Here is a 16,881-nt window from a genome sequence, read left to right on the forward strand (position 1 = left end):
CATTAATGAAGTACCTCACACACCAGTATAAAATGGAACAGTACTTAAAAAAGACAACAAGAAACATATTATTCTTGATTCAGGTTCTATAATGAACACTACTTTAAAAGGACATATGTAAATTATAGTGATTATGGTCAGGTTATTTTGACATAAGAAATCAGATTTGGGGCTATGAAATACCATGGGAATTAATTAATTAATCATATTAACACACAGGATAGTAAACGTGCTTCTGTTGTTCTACTGTACATTACGATTGGCTTTTGAGCTCCTCATATAATATTGTTCAAACACAGATCAACCTGAAATCTTTTACCACCCAAAGGTTTGATAAGTAAACACTTCAATTTCTATAATAACAATAAAAGTGAATAGTTTTACTCTTCTGCTGGTGATTTTAATCTGTTTGTACTATAGAGTCTGAATGTGATGGCTTTACTGAGTAAAACTCTTGATCAGTTCTTACCTTTATATACCTTTATAGAACTAGGAAGCAAATAACAAAAAAGAAAAACTTATATAAATGTATCTGTACTGATTATTGAGGTTGATGCAGAGAGACAGAGCCACTGGCGATGTAGCTGATCAGCGGGGAATGGGTAGAACGATACACACCCCACCTTAGGATCCCTTCAGCTGATATTGTGTTTCTCTCCTCTATTTATGCAGCACTGCTGCCATGGTAACCCAGAATCGATTGGGCGGTGTTCCACGCGCAGCCTCGTCCAGGAGTTATTACACAGTATTGTTTTTTCGTGGATTGCTCTGACACCCTTTAAAATGGACATTAGCAGCGATTTCCACACATCTTGCCTGCCATATTGACTCACCAGAGTGTTAGTTTAGTTCTACCTTTAAGTGCCATGCAGCCTCAGCTCCCTGAGCTCCTGCTGAGAAAATGAAAAAAAAAAAGAAAAAAAAAAACCAGCACCATGTTTCATGTTCTTAGCTGGAAAGTATAGGATGCTAATTTGGTGTTTTGAGCCAGTTATTATTGCCAAAAGAACTGATATAACTGTTCCATTTACACAACTATAGTTACTTCTACTGTTAATGAACACTTCAAACACAATACCCTGAACATAGAGGTACACCAGAAAGGAAGACAATTGTATCTGACCTTTTCAAAAGTATATTAAAGAATACTTTCTTTCTGAAGAGAAAGCTCCCCAAATCTCTGTTCTTTCGAAAAGCAATTAACTCAAAGCTATGTTGTGACACCTGTCTGCACAACAGATTTGTAATGTGGCTAATTGCAGGTAAATTAGTGTTAAACTTTAAAATCCGAACAGCTATAGGAGATGCCAGGTTCCTGATGACCTTTAGTGGTTGTGACAATGTTTGCCATTTAAAGCTACCATTCAATTCAATTCAGATTGTCTTTCGTGTTAGTTTCCGTGATGAGAGATTGTGTCATTATGAGAAGGTTAATCTTGGCTGTGAGAGTACTGTGTTTAGGAAGTTCCGCTAGTTCAGATAATTGGCTCGTTATCTGTGGTATCTTTTACAAAGTTGGAGGTGTTATTGCAATTTTGACAATGATGGTTGTGAACAGTCTTTTGAGGGTGTCAGAAAGATTGCTAAAAATGTGGAATTTTAGGTGAAGTAGTGGGACAGAAAATTTGATTTTTAACATTAGTATCACTACACTATCAATTATGTAGCAGATCCTCTGTTTCCATTTATCCAGTCACATGTATTTATGTAAATTGTTTAGCTGAAGGCAGCCCATTAGACCAGGAATTTGTCACAGAGCAAGAGATGTTAGCTTAGAAAAGGGGAGGGTTCACAGATTTTCATAGGTTTTTCATTTTATGTAGCCTCTCGGGTTTGATTTAGCAAACCGACATTATGGTTTGCTTAAAAAATGATGAAGAGTATTTAAGATGAATGAACAGAAACGCATGCATTTATACTCAAAGTCAAACAGAAGTCAAACAAAACATGACCACTTCATATTGTGTTTTTATTTATAGCCATAAACTAATCAGCAATGGTTAACCATTAAAAGGTAACTGTTAACACCAATCAGTTATGTTAGTTGCTTATTCTGACCATTGTAAGAAAGGAATTTTATGTAACTGGACCTTTACAAATTTTAGTTGAATGCCCCTATAGTGTATATAACGCACTGTGCGTGTGTGTAACACAAACAAAGGGACTGCACAAAGGCAATTCACCTACAGGTGACTGCACAGTAAATTAATTGTAAATTCATTTTATATCTATATTAAAATGGCACTAAGCATATTAACATATAGATGAATGATTTTGAGGGCATATCAGCTTTCAGCCATGTTGTTATAAGAGGCAGTAATGTTCATGAGTGCTTTTTTTGAGTTTAAACCTTATTTAAATACCCCACAAGGTAATGTTTACTTGACAGTGAAGAGGGGAAAGCAAATTCCAAATAGGGTGGAGTATTTGGACTTGTAAAATCTTGTATGTCTAAAGTAAATAAGCTCTGGGAGCAGATAAAGCTAATCAATGTCTAATAAATGTATTATGTAATATTACAAATTAATAAATACATTCTAAATGTATTATGTGCCACTATGCGTGAAAGTTAACGTACACACCAGCAAATTATTTAGAGTTTGTACTTGAGTTTTTAGGGCATCTTTGTGGGTTCAGTGTATCTGAGTGTGTGCATCTCTGTAAAAAGTGTGAAAAGACACTAGACACACAAATAGGTTCACATTTTTTTTTCCAGATCAAATGGCATTCATTTTTGTTTCAACACTTCAGATACAATATACAAGGCAAACAATTATAATGATACATGTAAAAAAATATACATCATTTTACAATATACATACAGTACCATATGACAAACGATGTGGTGACGAAAATACAACATAAATATACATCATCAAGCATTCTCTTCACTTAAAGACCTATGCAGTACACTGAGAGAGATGTACACTGCGGTAGTATTTGGACCAATTATACCAAACCAAGTACAGTACGTTGCTGGTCAAAGTCAAAGCAGACAGTTTGGAGACAAGTAATAAAACCTTAAAACAAATAACAGGATTACTCACAATGCAATATTCTTCCCTGGCTCATGCACTGTTGAGTGATGTGTTTTCATGTGTTTCATTATTGAGTCAACAAACACCTTCCAGTAATCGTATAATTCAATTGGAAACCCAAACCATCAGTTCCTCAGGTGGCTCTCTGAAACAGGACCTGTGCTTTTCTTTGGAGAAAAACAGCAATTGAAAAAAAATATTGTTTTGTAATAATACTTGCCTTGTTGCTAGGATAAAAATTAATTTATCCGGAAGGGAAAAAAATCACGTTAAAAAATGGAGCAACCTGATATGCACATTGGTAAGATATGAGTGAAGAGATTTTCCCCTACTACTATATCATAATACTCCTATTTCTGAGCATAACATTAATAATTTTTAGATAATCATGCTGTATATGCATTGCTACTTGGTCATTTTCTTTTTATATATGAATTGATTTTACAGAATACAGAGCCCATCTGTAACTGGTGTATCTTTGGATACCGCAAGAAAACCAAACAAAATCCAATTTACTTGGGCAAAATTGTGCTGAGGCAAAAGAGGGGCAAAAAAGAATGAGTGGAAGGTAGAACAGGTCCGCCTCATTTGTCACTGTACTGTTCAATCACAAGCCTTCAATGATGGGTGAATAGAAACACTGTGTTGTGGTCCATGCTTCTGAAGGAACACACCAACAAATTACACACTGCAATTTCAAAACACTAGACTAAACGTGACCCTCCAGGCCCAAGGTCGATTGAATAAATGACATTCCTTTTACCATTTAGTGGGGAGACAATGTGAAGTGCAGTCGACTAAATTCATGCCACAATACATTGTATATTCAGTGTCACATTGACCAAATGCTTGCTTATTGGATGATATAATGAAAGGAAATGGATCAAAAATGGGAAAAAAAGAAATATCAAACAACAAATCTTTGTATGTTTACAATTTATCAAGCAGCTTTACTATATCATGAGCATGTAAGTGGACATCCCAAGGCTATGAGTGAAAATGCCACTGCCAAATGACGGAACCAGCAGTCAGACTGCTGAAGAGATTATGGCATAATCACATAAAAAACAGCATAAACCTACAGTGTTCTTATTAATGACGATTCAGAAAAATATCAATCTATCAGTTCATCACATACTTTTTTTTTTATATATAGTTAAGGTATGAAGCAAAACTGAAGGGATCTTATATAAAAATGAATAAATAATCAAATAAATAGTAAACATAATAAATAGATAATAAACTAAAAATAAATAGATAAATATACCAAGCAAACTGAATGACTGATTGTTGTGCCTTTTGTGTGACAGTTGTAATGATCCACAGCAGTTCTCACTGATTTGGAGGCTGAGTAGTCCACAGGCTTATACTTCTGATGATCAGCCATTCCTTCTGGTTTGCTGTGACCACAATGCGAACGCACTCAATATCAAAAGCGATTTTATGGTCCACATTGTGAACCTCAATGTTCCCATGTTTAAACTCTCCTAATGTGATGTAGGAGGAGCACTGCCTGCCTTTTTTTGTTCCCACCAGTTTCTCTCCAACTTCTAACGCTCCATGATGCAAAATGTCATTCTGACGGTCATCTGTTCCAGTGCTGATCTTAATTCTGCTGATTTTTGTCGGCTTGTTGAACACTATGACATAAAAGTCCCCGGTGGAAGGAGCCTTGCCCCAGAAGTACTCATCCACACTGCTGTAAGCTTTGGCAGCATCATAACTCTCAAACACATTGATGTTAGTGTACAGTGTGGCAGGGGGGTTGTCTGGAATATCGAGTGAGTCCTCCTCAAAGTCATCATCCTTCAGTTTATTCTCAGCCCCCTTGTACGACGAGTAGTAGCCCATGTGCTGGAAAAGCGATGGCTTGAAGCGGATCACTTCCTTCTGGGCCAACAGGCCTCGGAAATGAATCAGCAGCCAATCACAAGGCATCTCCTGATAGAACATGAGCAGAAAGTGTGCCAGTCTGGGAAGATCTCTAGAGTGGTAAAGCTTCCCAATGTAGCCCAGCTTGGAGAACTCCAGAGTGACCCAGTACGACCCCTCTCTGGAAGTGACTACCTTCTTTAGAGCAGTGAGAAAATTCCGTGAGCATCGCACATCATCCTCCAGCATCATATAGAAGTGGGAGAGGTTGGTGCAGAAGTTGAGGAGGAAAGCATAGTCTACATTCTGCTTGGAACGGAACCGAACTCTATCCTCAGGGTCGTTGTAGTTTCGCTTCAGCCCGTCAAGAGACGGGTAATACTCCTCAGGTGCGTGAATGACCAGTAGACGTCCTGCGATGATGTGATGCCCAAATTTGCGGGTGATCTCCTGAACCAAACTCTCACACCAAGCCAGGTCAAAATCTGCTAAGTGAACCACAACTACAATCTCTTTGAGCTCTTCATAGCTGGACTGGTCAAAAATGGACTTGATGGTCTCCAAAAGGTAATTTCCCCGTTTTCTTTTCACTGATGACAATCCAATCGTGAGGTACTCTGTGTAAAAATAGATTTAAAAATGTTAAAAATCAACACATTCATGATCGGCTTATTGCACAAACATTTTTGCTTTCTTCTTAATACTGGTCCTGCATTTCTAGTTCATTCACTATACTCGCAGTGGTGGTATTTCATAGTCCGTGTCTGCAAGAGCTCCCAACGATGAATGCAAGTGATGTTCATCAGATATATAAGCAAAGCCCCTTCCAGCAAGCTGGAGATAAGCTTCAGACTGTATGCCTCATCATTAGAAAATACCTATTTTAGATATAACTTGAATACTGTAAATACACTATATGGCCAAAAGTATGTGAACACCTGAGTATTGGACATCCCATTCCAAAACCATGGTTATTAATACTGAGTTGTTCCCCCTTTGCTGCTATAACAACCTCCAATCTTCTGGGAAGGCTTGTCACTAAAGTTTGGAACATTGCTGTGGGGATTTGTGCTCATTCAGCCACAAGCACATTACTGAGGCTAGGCACTGATATCAGGCAAGAAGGCCTGGTGCGCAGCCATAATTCCAATTCATCCCAAAGGTGTTCAGTGTGGTTGAGATCATGGCTCTGTGCAGGACACTTGAGTTCTTCCACACAAACCACGTCGTCATGGATCTCACTGCGCACAGGGGCATTGTCATGCTGGAACAGCTTGGGCTCCTTAGTTCCAGTGAAAGGAAATCATAATGCTACAGTATACAAAGACATTCTAGACAATTGCTTCCAATTTTGTGGCAACAGTTTGGGGAAGAGCCACATATGGCTGTGACGGTCAGGTATCCACACACTTTTGGTCATATAGTGTACATTATATAAATACAGGAATAATAGTTAGAGAGACTTGAAGGAAAAGTTGCCATCTTACTGTACTAATGACTATAATGTGTCATAGCACTGAATGCAAGTAAGCCATTACGTTGCACATTATTCTACATGCTGGAGTTATGTTAAATTACAACTACATAAAAAAGATAGAATGCCACATTACACCACATAGAAATAAATAAATAATAATACTTTTTCGAGGCAAAGGCGTCCCAGCAAGGTAGCGGTATGTCACATTAATGGTTCCAGAAAAATTGGTGATGTCTTTGAAGGTGTGAACGTATCGCTCAGAATTTAGCGGGTGCATCGAGACCTCCCTCAGCTGCCGTTTATCCTCCTCCTGTGGACATACAGATGTATTAATACAGATTGATAATATATTCTTCTTATAACAAACAGAGCGCATCTAAATATTTCATAAAGCACTAGTGACCTGCTGCAGTGAAATGTTTCTTATTCACACTGTACCCATCTGTCAGCACAATAATATAATATGAAAGGAGGTGAAAAAATGAGTGCACCTATTGCTAAACAGAAGGAAAAAGGAGGTCTTGATGTTTTTTTCCTCCTGTTATGGAGTTTTCTCCAGACACACAATGTATATCCAACAGCTTGAGGGCTGAGTTTGATAAATGGTTAGATTTACTTAAACAGATGCCATGTTAGCCAAGCTCAAACATCAATTCTTCAGCAGCAGGCTACTCCTGGTGCTGTCACTGTGTAGCAGAAGGCTCCATTATTCTGCTTACAGAGCAACTGATAATTCTGCAGATTCTCTCTTACAATAATTTTCGGCTTGTTTATTCTATGTGTTACATAAAAGAATGCTTAGTTTCACAAAACCAGGCTATCAGCAAAAAATAAAGATTTCCATTCGGAGAATATGACATTGTAGGCCAAACTAATGCATGTTCTACATTTTAAATCAGCTGTACATACATGTGTGATCATTTAGCTTTCTGTTATCTGTTCACTAAAAGTAAACATCGCAGATCAACTCCCTGTCCACTTTATTAGGATCATTTATATACCTGCAGCAATGCAATGCATAAATTCATGCAGATACAGGTCAAGAGCTTCAGTCCATGACCATGGCATGGTTGATGGTGCCTGACAGGCTGGTTTGAGCATTTCAGAAACGGCTTATTTGCACAGAATGCTTGATTTTGCACACAGAATGGTGCAAAAAGCAGAAAGAAAAACAGCAAGTGGTGGTTCTGCAGGTGGAAACAACTCGTTGATGAGAGCGATCAGAGGAGAATGGCCAGACTGGTTTGAGCCGACAGGAATGCTACGGTAACTCAAATAAGCTCTCTTTACGACCGTGGTGAGCAGAAAAGCATCTCAGAACACACAACACATAGATCCTTGAGGCAGATGGCTTACAACAGCAGAAGACCACATTATGTTCCATTCCTTTCAGCCATCTGAGGCTATAGTGGGCACAGGCTCACCGAAGCTGACAGCTGAAGATTGGAAATATGTTGCCTGGTTTATATATACAAAAGAAATATATGTTTATGCCTATATATGATCGCTCATAAAACTCAGAAACCCAGTTTAGTCAAAAATTATAAACATCTCTTAAATAATTCAAAAGACAAATACACGTGAAATGTTATGACCACAAAGTTTTGATCATTAACTCGGTCTCATAAATAGTAAACAGGTCTCTTGCATTTGGAATGCATCATGAAATTTTAACCATGATGCAATTTGAGCTCCATAATTATGTGTACAACACATCAATATCAATGCCTCGAATTATAAGAATTTAACACCTATCTATAAAGCACAAATAAATCTGGAAACTTTAGATTTGCAAATTCAAATACACATTCCACGCCAACACTGATTTCAAAATTATTGGTCCCCTTTACAGTTAATATTTTGTGCAGCCTCCTCTAGAGAGAATAACAGAAGAATAACACTTTTACAAGGATCTTGGGTCCTACTCCATGCCGAACATTTAAGGCTCCTTTATATTTTTAGGTTTCTGCATGTGCACTGTCCTCAAAAATTCAGGCAAAGTTCAAATCCAGAAAATTGCCATTGCAATACATTGATTTTGTGTCAACCCTGCCTGAGTTGATTTGGATGAGTCATTACCTTAACTTCATGACAGAGGCAACCATTTATTTAATGCAGTTTCTGGAGTCTGAGAGTACTTTACGAAATAAAGAATGATTAAATATTGTTTACATCAATAATTTTACCACAAATGTTTTTTGAGAGAAAATATAATTATTTAAAAATAACTTCTTAAATGAAAGATATTTAGTTACAGCAAAGTAGCTTCTCCAGCTGCTTGTGTGTACTATTTATTTTAGACAACCACTTCTGTCCATTTTCTCTTCAATAATTCTGGAGCTGACTGTAACTGCTCTGACCTGTGCTATATAGGACTTCATCATTTATAATGACACAAGGACATGCCCTTTAAAAATGGCACAATCATTCAGTAACTCTGTCTCACACACACACACACAGGACCATATGCAGAAAACATCATATATCAAGTTAGCTTTGTAATGAAATATGTATCGTCAGCTCCAGAATTACTGGCACCCTTGGTAAAGAATAATAATAATTTTAAAAAAAGGTTATGAAAATGGTTTTGTTGTTAATTATCTTAAACTCAGTGAAATAGATTTATTGTAGCTAAATAAATAAGAAATAGATTTTTTTTTTTTTTTTACAAACGCACATTATGTCAAAATTATTTGCACCCCTAGAAATTCTAATGAACATTACGTAACTGGAGCATGTTCCCATGTTTATATTTGATATTTTTTTAAGTTTACCTGAGTGCTTAGGACCATTTGTGAGCCATGCAATCATCTCTCCTGTTACAATGAAGTATAAATACATCATGACTCAAAGGCAAATCTCCCTTACTACAGTAAGCCATCAACATGGGGAAGATTAAAGAATACTCAAATGAAATAAGTAAAATCTGCTTCCCTTCATAGGTCTGGTAATGGCTATAAAAATAGCTACGTGCCTGAAAATGCCCATATTCACTGTTTTAATTATAATTAAGAAAACAACCAGAGCTGTTATTTTAATGAACCTGTCTGGAAAAGGACACAGGGAGGAGGATAGTGAGGTTAGAGAGGAATGATTTCTCCAAGGAACTCTCACTGTGAGATTTGCAGAAAATGGTATCATTTCAGGTCACCATGTCTCCATGCCAGCAAACTATTTAGAAGCCAGAAACGTAAGCACCTGGAGTGCACCAACTTTAAGTGGAACTGGGTTCTGTGGTCAGATGAGACAAATATAGAGCTTTTTGATAAGAACACTTAAGAACACTAAGGCATAAAAGGAAGGATTGTTATACAGAAAAGAACCTAATGCCATTAGTTGTTCAGTAGTGGAAGATCTGTGATGCTGTGTGGCTGATTTTCTTCCAAAAGCACCCGTTAACTTTGTTAGGAAACATTGCATGAAGTACACAGCCATGAGGTAATAGGAGACTGTAAATGCAAATTGGCCTGCTTTTGCCAAGATCTTGTTTGGAACTTCAAGCAAGACAATGACCCAAAACTTACAGTACTGTGCAAGGCACTAATTTTTTAAAATACAAATTTAGTCTTAGATGTTTATTTATATCACTTCTGCATTACTGAGTCAGTAAAAACCTTTTGGATTTCTAAAGATTTTTATTTTTTAATGTTTAGATAACACTAAACATAATGTTTATTACATAATGATTATATGTCAGTAAAGAAAGCAACATGTATGTAATAGACCACTTTTCAGACATGAAACTACACAAACTGTAGCTGATTAATAATGCATTTTTTAAAAAAGCAAAGAGTTGTCACACCAAATATTGACTTTGTTTAGTCTGTTACTGTTACCTGATCTTTATAGTAGATTCTTTTACTGTAGAAACATTTAATTTCTTTATTTTTGAAGGCATTTTTGCTTTACAGTGTTACTTTCCATGTAACTAAGACTTTTGCACAGTAAGGTACATCCTAATCCACACCGAAAAATGGCTGAATGACCACAGAATCAAGCTTCTGACGTGATCATACCAGTCCACTGACCTAAACCCCATTGGAAACCTGTGAGGTGAGCTGAGGAGGAGAGTCCACAAGAGAAACTCTAGGAGGATCAGGAGAGATTCTGTATTGAGGTGTGGTCTCAGCTTCTTTTCGTTGAAAAGAAAGGAATCAATCTCCTCAAGTAGTAGCATATCATAAAATACTAAACGTAGGGCTCCAAGTAATTGTGCAGTGTGTTTTTGTTAAAATATATATTTTTGATAAGGTCTTTTTAAAAATTTTTTCCTAAGAATAAACTGAATTCAACTAGAGCTTCGATTTCTCTCATATTTTCCATGTGAGATAAAGCTAATGAACCCCAAAGACATTTTTCACCACCTTTTTGAGATTAGCATGTGTTTAAAAATGTAAGAGCACTCACCAGCACATAGCCATCCTCCATGTAAAGGTTCATGAAGAGCAGAAAGGTGATGAGAATCACCAAAAAGGGGATGGTGGAGCGCTTACGTAAACATCTCATTTTATCCAGGTTCTTCAACAGAAGCCTCATGATGGAGACACTATCTCTCAGATCTGTCAAAAAAACAGAGAGACAAAGCTCCAGTGATGAATGATCATAATACTGAATATAAGATGCCTCTAGAATGCCGTATTTTAAGTGTAGGAAAATGCCATAGATTCAATTCTTGCTTTAAACCAGTAAGAAACTTGGTGTTGAATAATACTGATTAGTTCTGGGTGGAAAAATCAGGCTGTGTGTTAATCAGCAGCTCTCTATAAAGTGGATTGCCCAATGCTGTCTCGGCTATAAAAAGTCTAAGATGGTGTTGGGAATGGCAGAAGCAAATGCTGCCATGAAAAGAGGCTTAGCTCATTGTTGCAGAACACTTGTACAATCATGTCTTCAGAGAATTATCCCCAGGCTCAAACTGCATATCTGTACAGAAAACAGAGTATAATCTATTTGTTTGTAAGGCAATGCACCGGGTAGAAATTCAGTCTGAATATAAAGCCACTTTTCCAGGCACTACATTCAGGCATTAACCTGACAACAGTGTTTGTATTCTACTTTACTGATTTCAGATAAGAACAAAATGATGGGATTAATATTAAGACCCACTTAGTATTAGCAAACCTGATACTAAGCATCTATTATTCATACTTATTAAAGTCTGTGCACGGACTAAGCATTTGATAAGCATTTTCCTGAAAATCCATAAAAAGAAAAACATTTCCATCCATCCAGGACAGGAAGAAATGGGAAAAGAGCACTATGAACTAAGATAAGATAAAATGTTTGGTTATTTCCCTAGCAGCAGAGGGCCATTTTGTTTTCAGTAGCCTTCATTTGAGGAAGACTGGATGCAGTCGTTATCATCTTTTTGCAATATGCAGACTTGGGGTGTTCTTTCCAATGTTAAATTACACTAAACAAGCCAAAATAGATATAAAATAAGAGGTGCCTTTGAAGATTCTTGTGAAAGCATCAGTGCAGCCTTTTTCTATGACTCTTGCTAACCACCAGGGACCACTAATGGAATACAAAATAGCTCTATGCTAGATTCCGTGGCCAGATAGGTATCGATCTGGCTGACCACCAGTCTGCTTCACCAGGGAATAGGACAGTCAATTGCTGCCTGAACTAACAGCAGTTAACATGTTCAGACCAAAAGATAGTCCATTTCAACACCTATAGAAATATCACAAATCAACAGTTAATGATCTTTTAGGGAGATTTTTTGAAAAGATATTTGATACCTGTTGTTACTGCAACATGATATTCTAGTATTACTGATTCAGTTGTCCATTCTCTTTTGCCCTTTGCTCTTGCTCTCATTATACTTTAAAATTTTTATAGACGGTATGAATTAGGCATTAAATATTCACAGTGTGACATGAGAACAGACATTATGTCATCTATCATCAGAACAAATGGCTGCTGGGTAGAATCACCGTCAAGGCTGTTTCTGAACCTTTTGGGGCCCTACGCCAGACTCTACTGCTCCCTGCCCAACCCCAATCATATTAATAAGCAATATATATATATATATATATATATATATATATATATATATCCTCCCTGGTGGCTTGGGGCTGCTAAGCATCCAGCATACAGTCTACCAGTGAATTTTGAGCAGCATTAGACATACTTTTGTTTAACTGTGTTCAGTACAGCGTGGAGCACACAGAAGAGCTAATATCATTAACAAGGGTCACCAGTTTTCTGCAAAATTTCCAGCTCAACTACATCTCAAAAACCACACAAAAGACCTGAAACTAAAGCCCAAAAAGTCAGGCACTGGAAAAAGTAGAGCTGTTTTTTTTTTTGTTTTTTTTTCAGTCTTTGTGTGAGAAACAAGGTCATTCTAGTGCTCATGCATTCCTGACATTATCCACTCCATATCATTATCCACCATATCCATCCCCCTCTCCTTCTCCCAATCTCTGCAATACATCTTACAATTGAAATGGGTCTGTACATTACAGACACAGTGTCTGCACTTACACTTTGCCTTGTAAGTTTGTTTGTGGAAATTTATTAGATTTAATTTATTGTTTGCTATAAATCATGGTGGCCAGATTTTGCAATCCAGTCTTGCAACCCTGTCGGTAACTGTCCTTTTCACTGCTCCTCCCCCAAGCAGGGAGATTAATGAACTAATTTGTTTCACAGATGCTCCACAACATTAAACGTAACTATAAAAGAGAACAACGTGTCACTCAATAATAAATGAAAGTTGATAATCATTAGCAAATTGCTTCGGTATAAGAGAAATAAGACACTTACACACTGTTATAAGAAAACAATTAACTATGGGGTATTAACAGTTACTCCGCTTGGTGTTGGGCTGCAAAACACCACCCCTGATTATTTTTACTATACCAGCATACCATTTTAAAATTCCTTACTTATTGAACAGACACACCGATAACATGAAACATTTGATTCCAAAAACAGGTACAAAGTCAACTTTATTACTGTATTTTAGTAAAGACCCTACATAGATGTATTTAGATTACAATATTAAATCTTCAGAGGATTTCTACACAGTGCCTGATGGATGCATGGACACATTCTTGAGTGCTACACCCTTGAACTTGTCTTCTCCTCCTTGCCCCAACTGCACTATTGTTAATAAATAGAGAAAAAAAATCACTTTGCCAGACCAATGGAGGTTTACTGTACAATTACACAACTGGATGGTTTTTAAATTTTCTAGTTCATGCTGTTTCGCATCTGAGTGGCACTAAGGTTATGTCATGATAATGCAGATTAATGGTGGGTCTGGATCCTTTCAGCTTTTTAGGCTGCAGGTGGACTCGGCTTCACCACGGGAGGTCACTCAGGGAAGCTGCTTCACACTTTACTGCTGATGCGGTGAGAGAAACTGGGGCAGGAATCTTCACAGACCTTTCAGAATATGATGCATATACAGTAGAGAATACAACAGGATGACACACTCCTGAATAACACAGAGATCGAGCATGTAGGACCGCAGTAGATCAGGAGCAAGGGAGATGCATGTTTTGATGCATGTTTCAGAATGAAAGGCATTTCTTTATTTCTGCAAGGAAACAATTTATAAATACATTATGCGTGTCAAGCTTTCTCACCCCCTCAGATCGCCTTTTACAAACTCCATCCTCATTAGACATGCCCTCTGGCTGACTGCAAAATGGTTATTAGAAATGTATTAAGCTGTGCTGATATCACTCATCACTAAACTCAAAAGAGCTGAACTCTACTACCCATAAATACAGCAATTTTGAACAAACAAACCCTCTGATACAAGCTTTTGTCTTTGGTTTTCAGATATTGTAGAATTTAACAGTTAATTGCTTCTGACAGGGCCAGATTGAGCAAGAAAGCTCTGATTACATCTCCTTGTTGTCTGCCAAGGACCTCACTTCTGAAGAGGTGTGTTTTGATGTGAATGGCCATTCAACCACTCATCACCTACCACAGAGGAAACACTGCAATGGCAAATTAAGCATGTACACTACAGAGAGAGGTAACTCATCTGGACATTGTTCATTTTAAATACACAGGATCCTAGTAAATCCACATGGGTTGCTCAAGTACTGGCTCAGCTCTACATTATATTGTGAATTTGAACTCATAAACTGGCAAAAGAACAAACTTAGTGCTCACATTCATTTTTATAACGTGAAAGTATAATGGCAACAAGCCTGTGTAAATAATTAAAGGAATAAAACATGACAGGGTGGGCTGTTGGAGAAAAATAATCATTGACAAGATGGTGCTGATTATTTTCCTATAACAGCACATCCTGAAGCATTTTACTCCTTTTTTACCACAGCAATTATCCACAAACAGTTCAGCTTTAGACCTTCATCACGTGTAGCCATTTCAAATCACACTTCTCTTTTAAAAGCTTTAAAGCAACATGTGACATTACAGGATGTTTCTTTCTTTGTAACAGAGTTGCAGAACACCTGTTTTTGTGATCACTAATATATGAACTATGTTGCCTCCACTGTCTTTTTAATACAGATAAGGTGCAGTTTACTGGGAATTGGTAGGGTAAAGCACAACAGTTATTATTTATTTTTTTATTCTTATTTTTGATCATCTCTTACACTTATGGTATTTAACTATGTGTATAATATGATTAATATAGATTTACATTGCATATATATCTTCAGAAAAGACCACTGCTGTTTACTATTACTACCATTTTTCGATACTTTTAAACATGAACCAATTTACACAAGAAGTATATTAGAAGTTTCATGAGGAGAAGACTTTTACTTGTATATTGTTATAAAAAAAAATGAAAGCACATCTTCTGCCCAATCAGAATCAAGATTTAGCATCACTGTGCTATAAATATAGTTGAGGCCAAAAATGTACATACACTTGAGGCTAAAGATATTCAGTCTAAGTTTTTCACGACTCCACACATTTCATGTTAGTATACATTTCTATTAGCAAGTCAGTTACAGCATTTGTTCATAGTTACTTTTAAAAGAATCTATTTGAGACAGATTTTTTTCAGCTTTAATTCACTATATCAGAATTACAAAGGGTCAAAAGTTGACATAGATTAATTTGACTGTCTCTTTAAACAGTGAGGAAGATTCTTGAAATTGATGTAATGACTTTTAGAAGCTACTGATTAGTCAGTTGTCATAATTAGGAGTTAACTGGGAGTGTACTTGTGGCTGTAAAAGGGCTGACCTTTAGAATCAATGCCTTTTTGGCCTTGATACAATGGAAAAATCAAAGCAACTCAGCCAAGACCTCAGAAAAAAAAATGCAGACCTCCACAAATCTGGTTCCTCCTCTGGAGCAGTTCCCAAACAACTGAAGGCACCATGAGCATCTGTTTTTGGGGTGTTTTGCTGGAAAAAGGACTGATGCACTTCAAAAAATAGGTGTGAGGAGGTGTCTGAAAAGTGTGTCTGAGCAAGAAGGCCTACATACCTGACTGCTACATCAGTTTTGTCAAGAGGAATGGGCAAATATTCCTGTAAAGTATTGGGAGAAGCTTATGAAAGGCTACTCCAAGTGTTTGATTGAAATTCAAGCAATTAATACTCCATGTCACCAAATACTAACAAGATGTATGCAACATTCTGACCCACTGAAAATGTGATATAGTAAATAAAAGATGAAAAAAAAAGATCTATTATTGTGAAATGACCTCTTATGACCTCTTATGGAAATAAAGTATATACCCTAACTGACTTAACAAAGGAAATGTATGGTAACATGAACAGTGCAGACATACAGTATTAATTTTGAATGTCTTTAGCCTAGATGTATGTAAACTTTTGGCCTCAAGTGTAAAAATAAATAACTATCTTGCCTCATCTGCTACACCATACCATCATCACCATTGTTCAGTTGACTAAAGAAAGAGAAAACCCATATCTTACTGTAAGAAGAGAAAATATTTTCTTGCACTGTATAGGAAACTGATGTAATTCCTAGTCTAGAGATATAACAGGGACTTACCCTTCGATCATACCTAGAGTCACTTTAACCTTTCCTCATTTCAGCTAGCAAGGTATTAATAACACAGCATAAATCTCACAGGCTTTACAAACACTTACAATTTATTTGCTAGTAATCAAAGCAAATAAATTTCTAAGATACAATGCAGCATAGAAATGGATTTTATTAAGAAACATCTGAAGATTATTATCTAAACTTTTAGGCATTTCAAAAAATCTTGTGCCATGCACCTTCTCTCTAAGTTGACTGAAGAAACCTGTGTCAGATAAAAAGTTCTTGTATTAATTAGGACATAAAGGCATACCCTGCCTTAATATAAAAACCTGGAGAGAGTGTGGGGGAAAAAGCCAGTTTGACTGAGAAAGAAACAGATTAATAAAGCTGGCAAAAGAAAGCAATTCTCCAGCATTTGATCTTGTTATCTGTTTTACATTATTTCCCCTGGGTGTGCTGCACCTCGCTGATACACAGCTCTGCGCAAATAATCAATTAAGCCTGCAGCCCTCACTCTCTTTGTGTCACAGC

At 36.9% G+C, this 16,881-nt stretch overlaps 1 protein-coding gene across 6 annotated transcripts in view; it reads right to left on the reverse strand.

The window, feature by feature from the left end:
• Nucleotides 1–2,078: 2,078 nt before the first annotated feature.
• mgat4c (mgat4 family member C) overlaps nt 2,079–16,881 on the reverse strand; it is a 125,411-nt gene continuing 110,608 nt past the window's right edge. For all 6 annotated transcript variants that reach the window (XM_026927314.3, XM_026927311.3, XM_034304975.2 and 3 more), the window contains 3 exons: nt 10,795–10,946; nt 6,550–6,697; nt 2,079–5,527 (listed from right to left, as the gene is read on the reverse strand). In XM_026927314.3, coding sequence (XP_026783115.1) covers nt 4,371–5,527; nt 6,550–6,697; nt 10,795–10,923 — 1,434 coding nt within the window. In that variant the 5' untranslated portion in view covers nt 10,924–10,946 and the 3' untranslated portion in view covers nt 2,079–4,370. The remainder of the gene's footprint in view (nt 5,528–6,549; nt 6,698–10,794; nt 10,947–16,881) is intronic.

Source organism: Pangasianodon hypophthalmus, chromosome 6, assembly GCF_027358585.1.
Source record: "Pangasianodon hypophthalmus isolate fPanHyp1 chromosome 6, fPanHyp1.pri, whole genome shotgun sequence".
NCBI classification, from domain to species: domain Eukaryota; kingdom Metazoa; phylum Chordata; class Actinopteri; order Siluriformes; family Pangasiidae; genus Pangasianodon; species Pangasianodon hypophthalmus.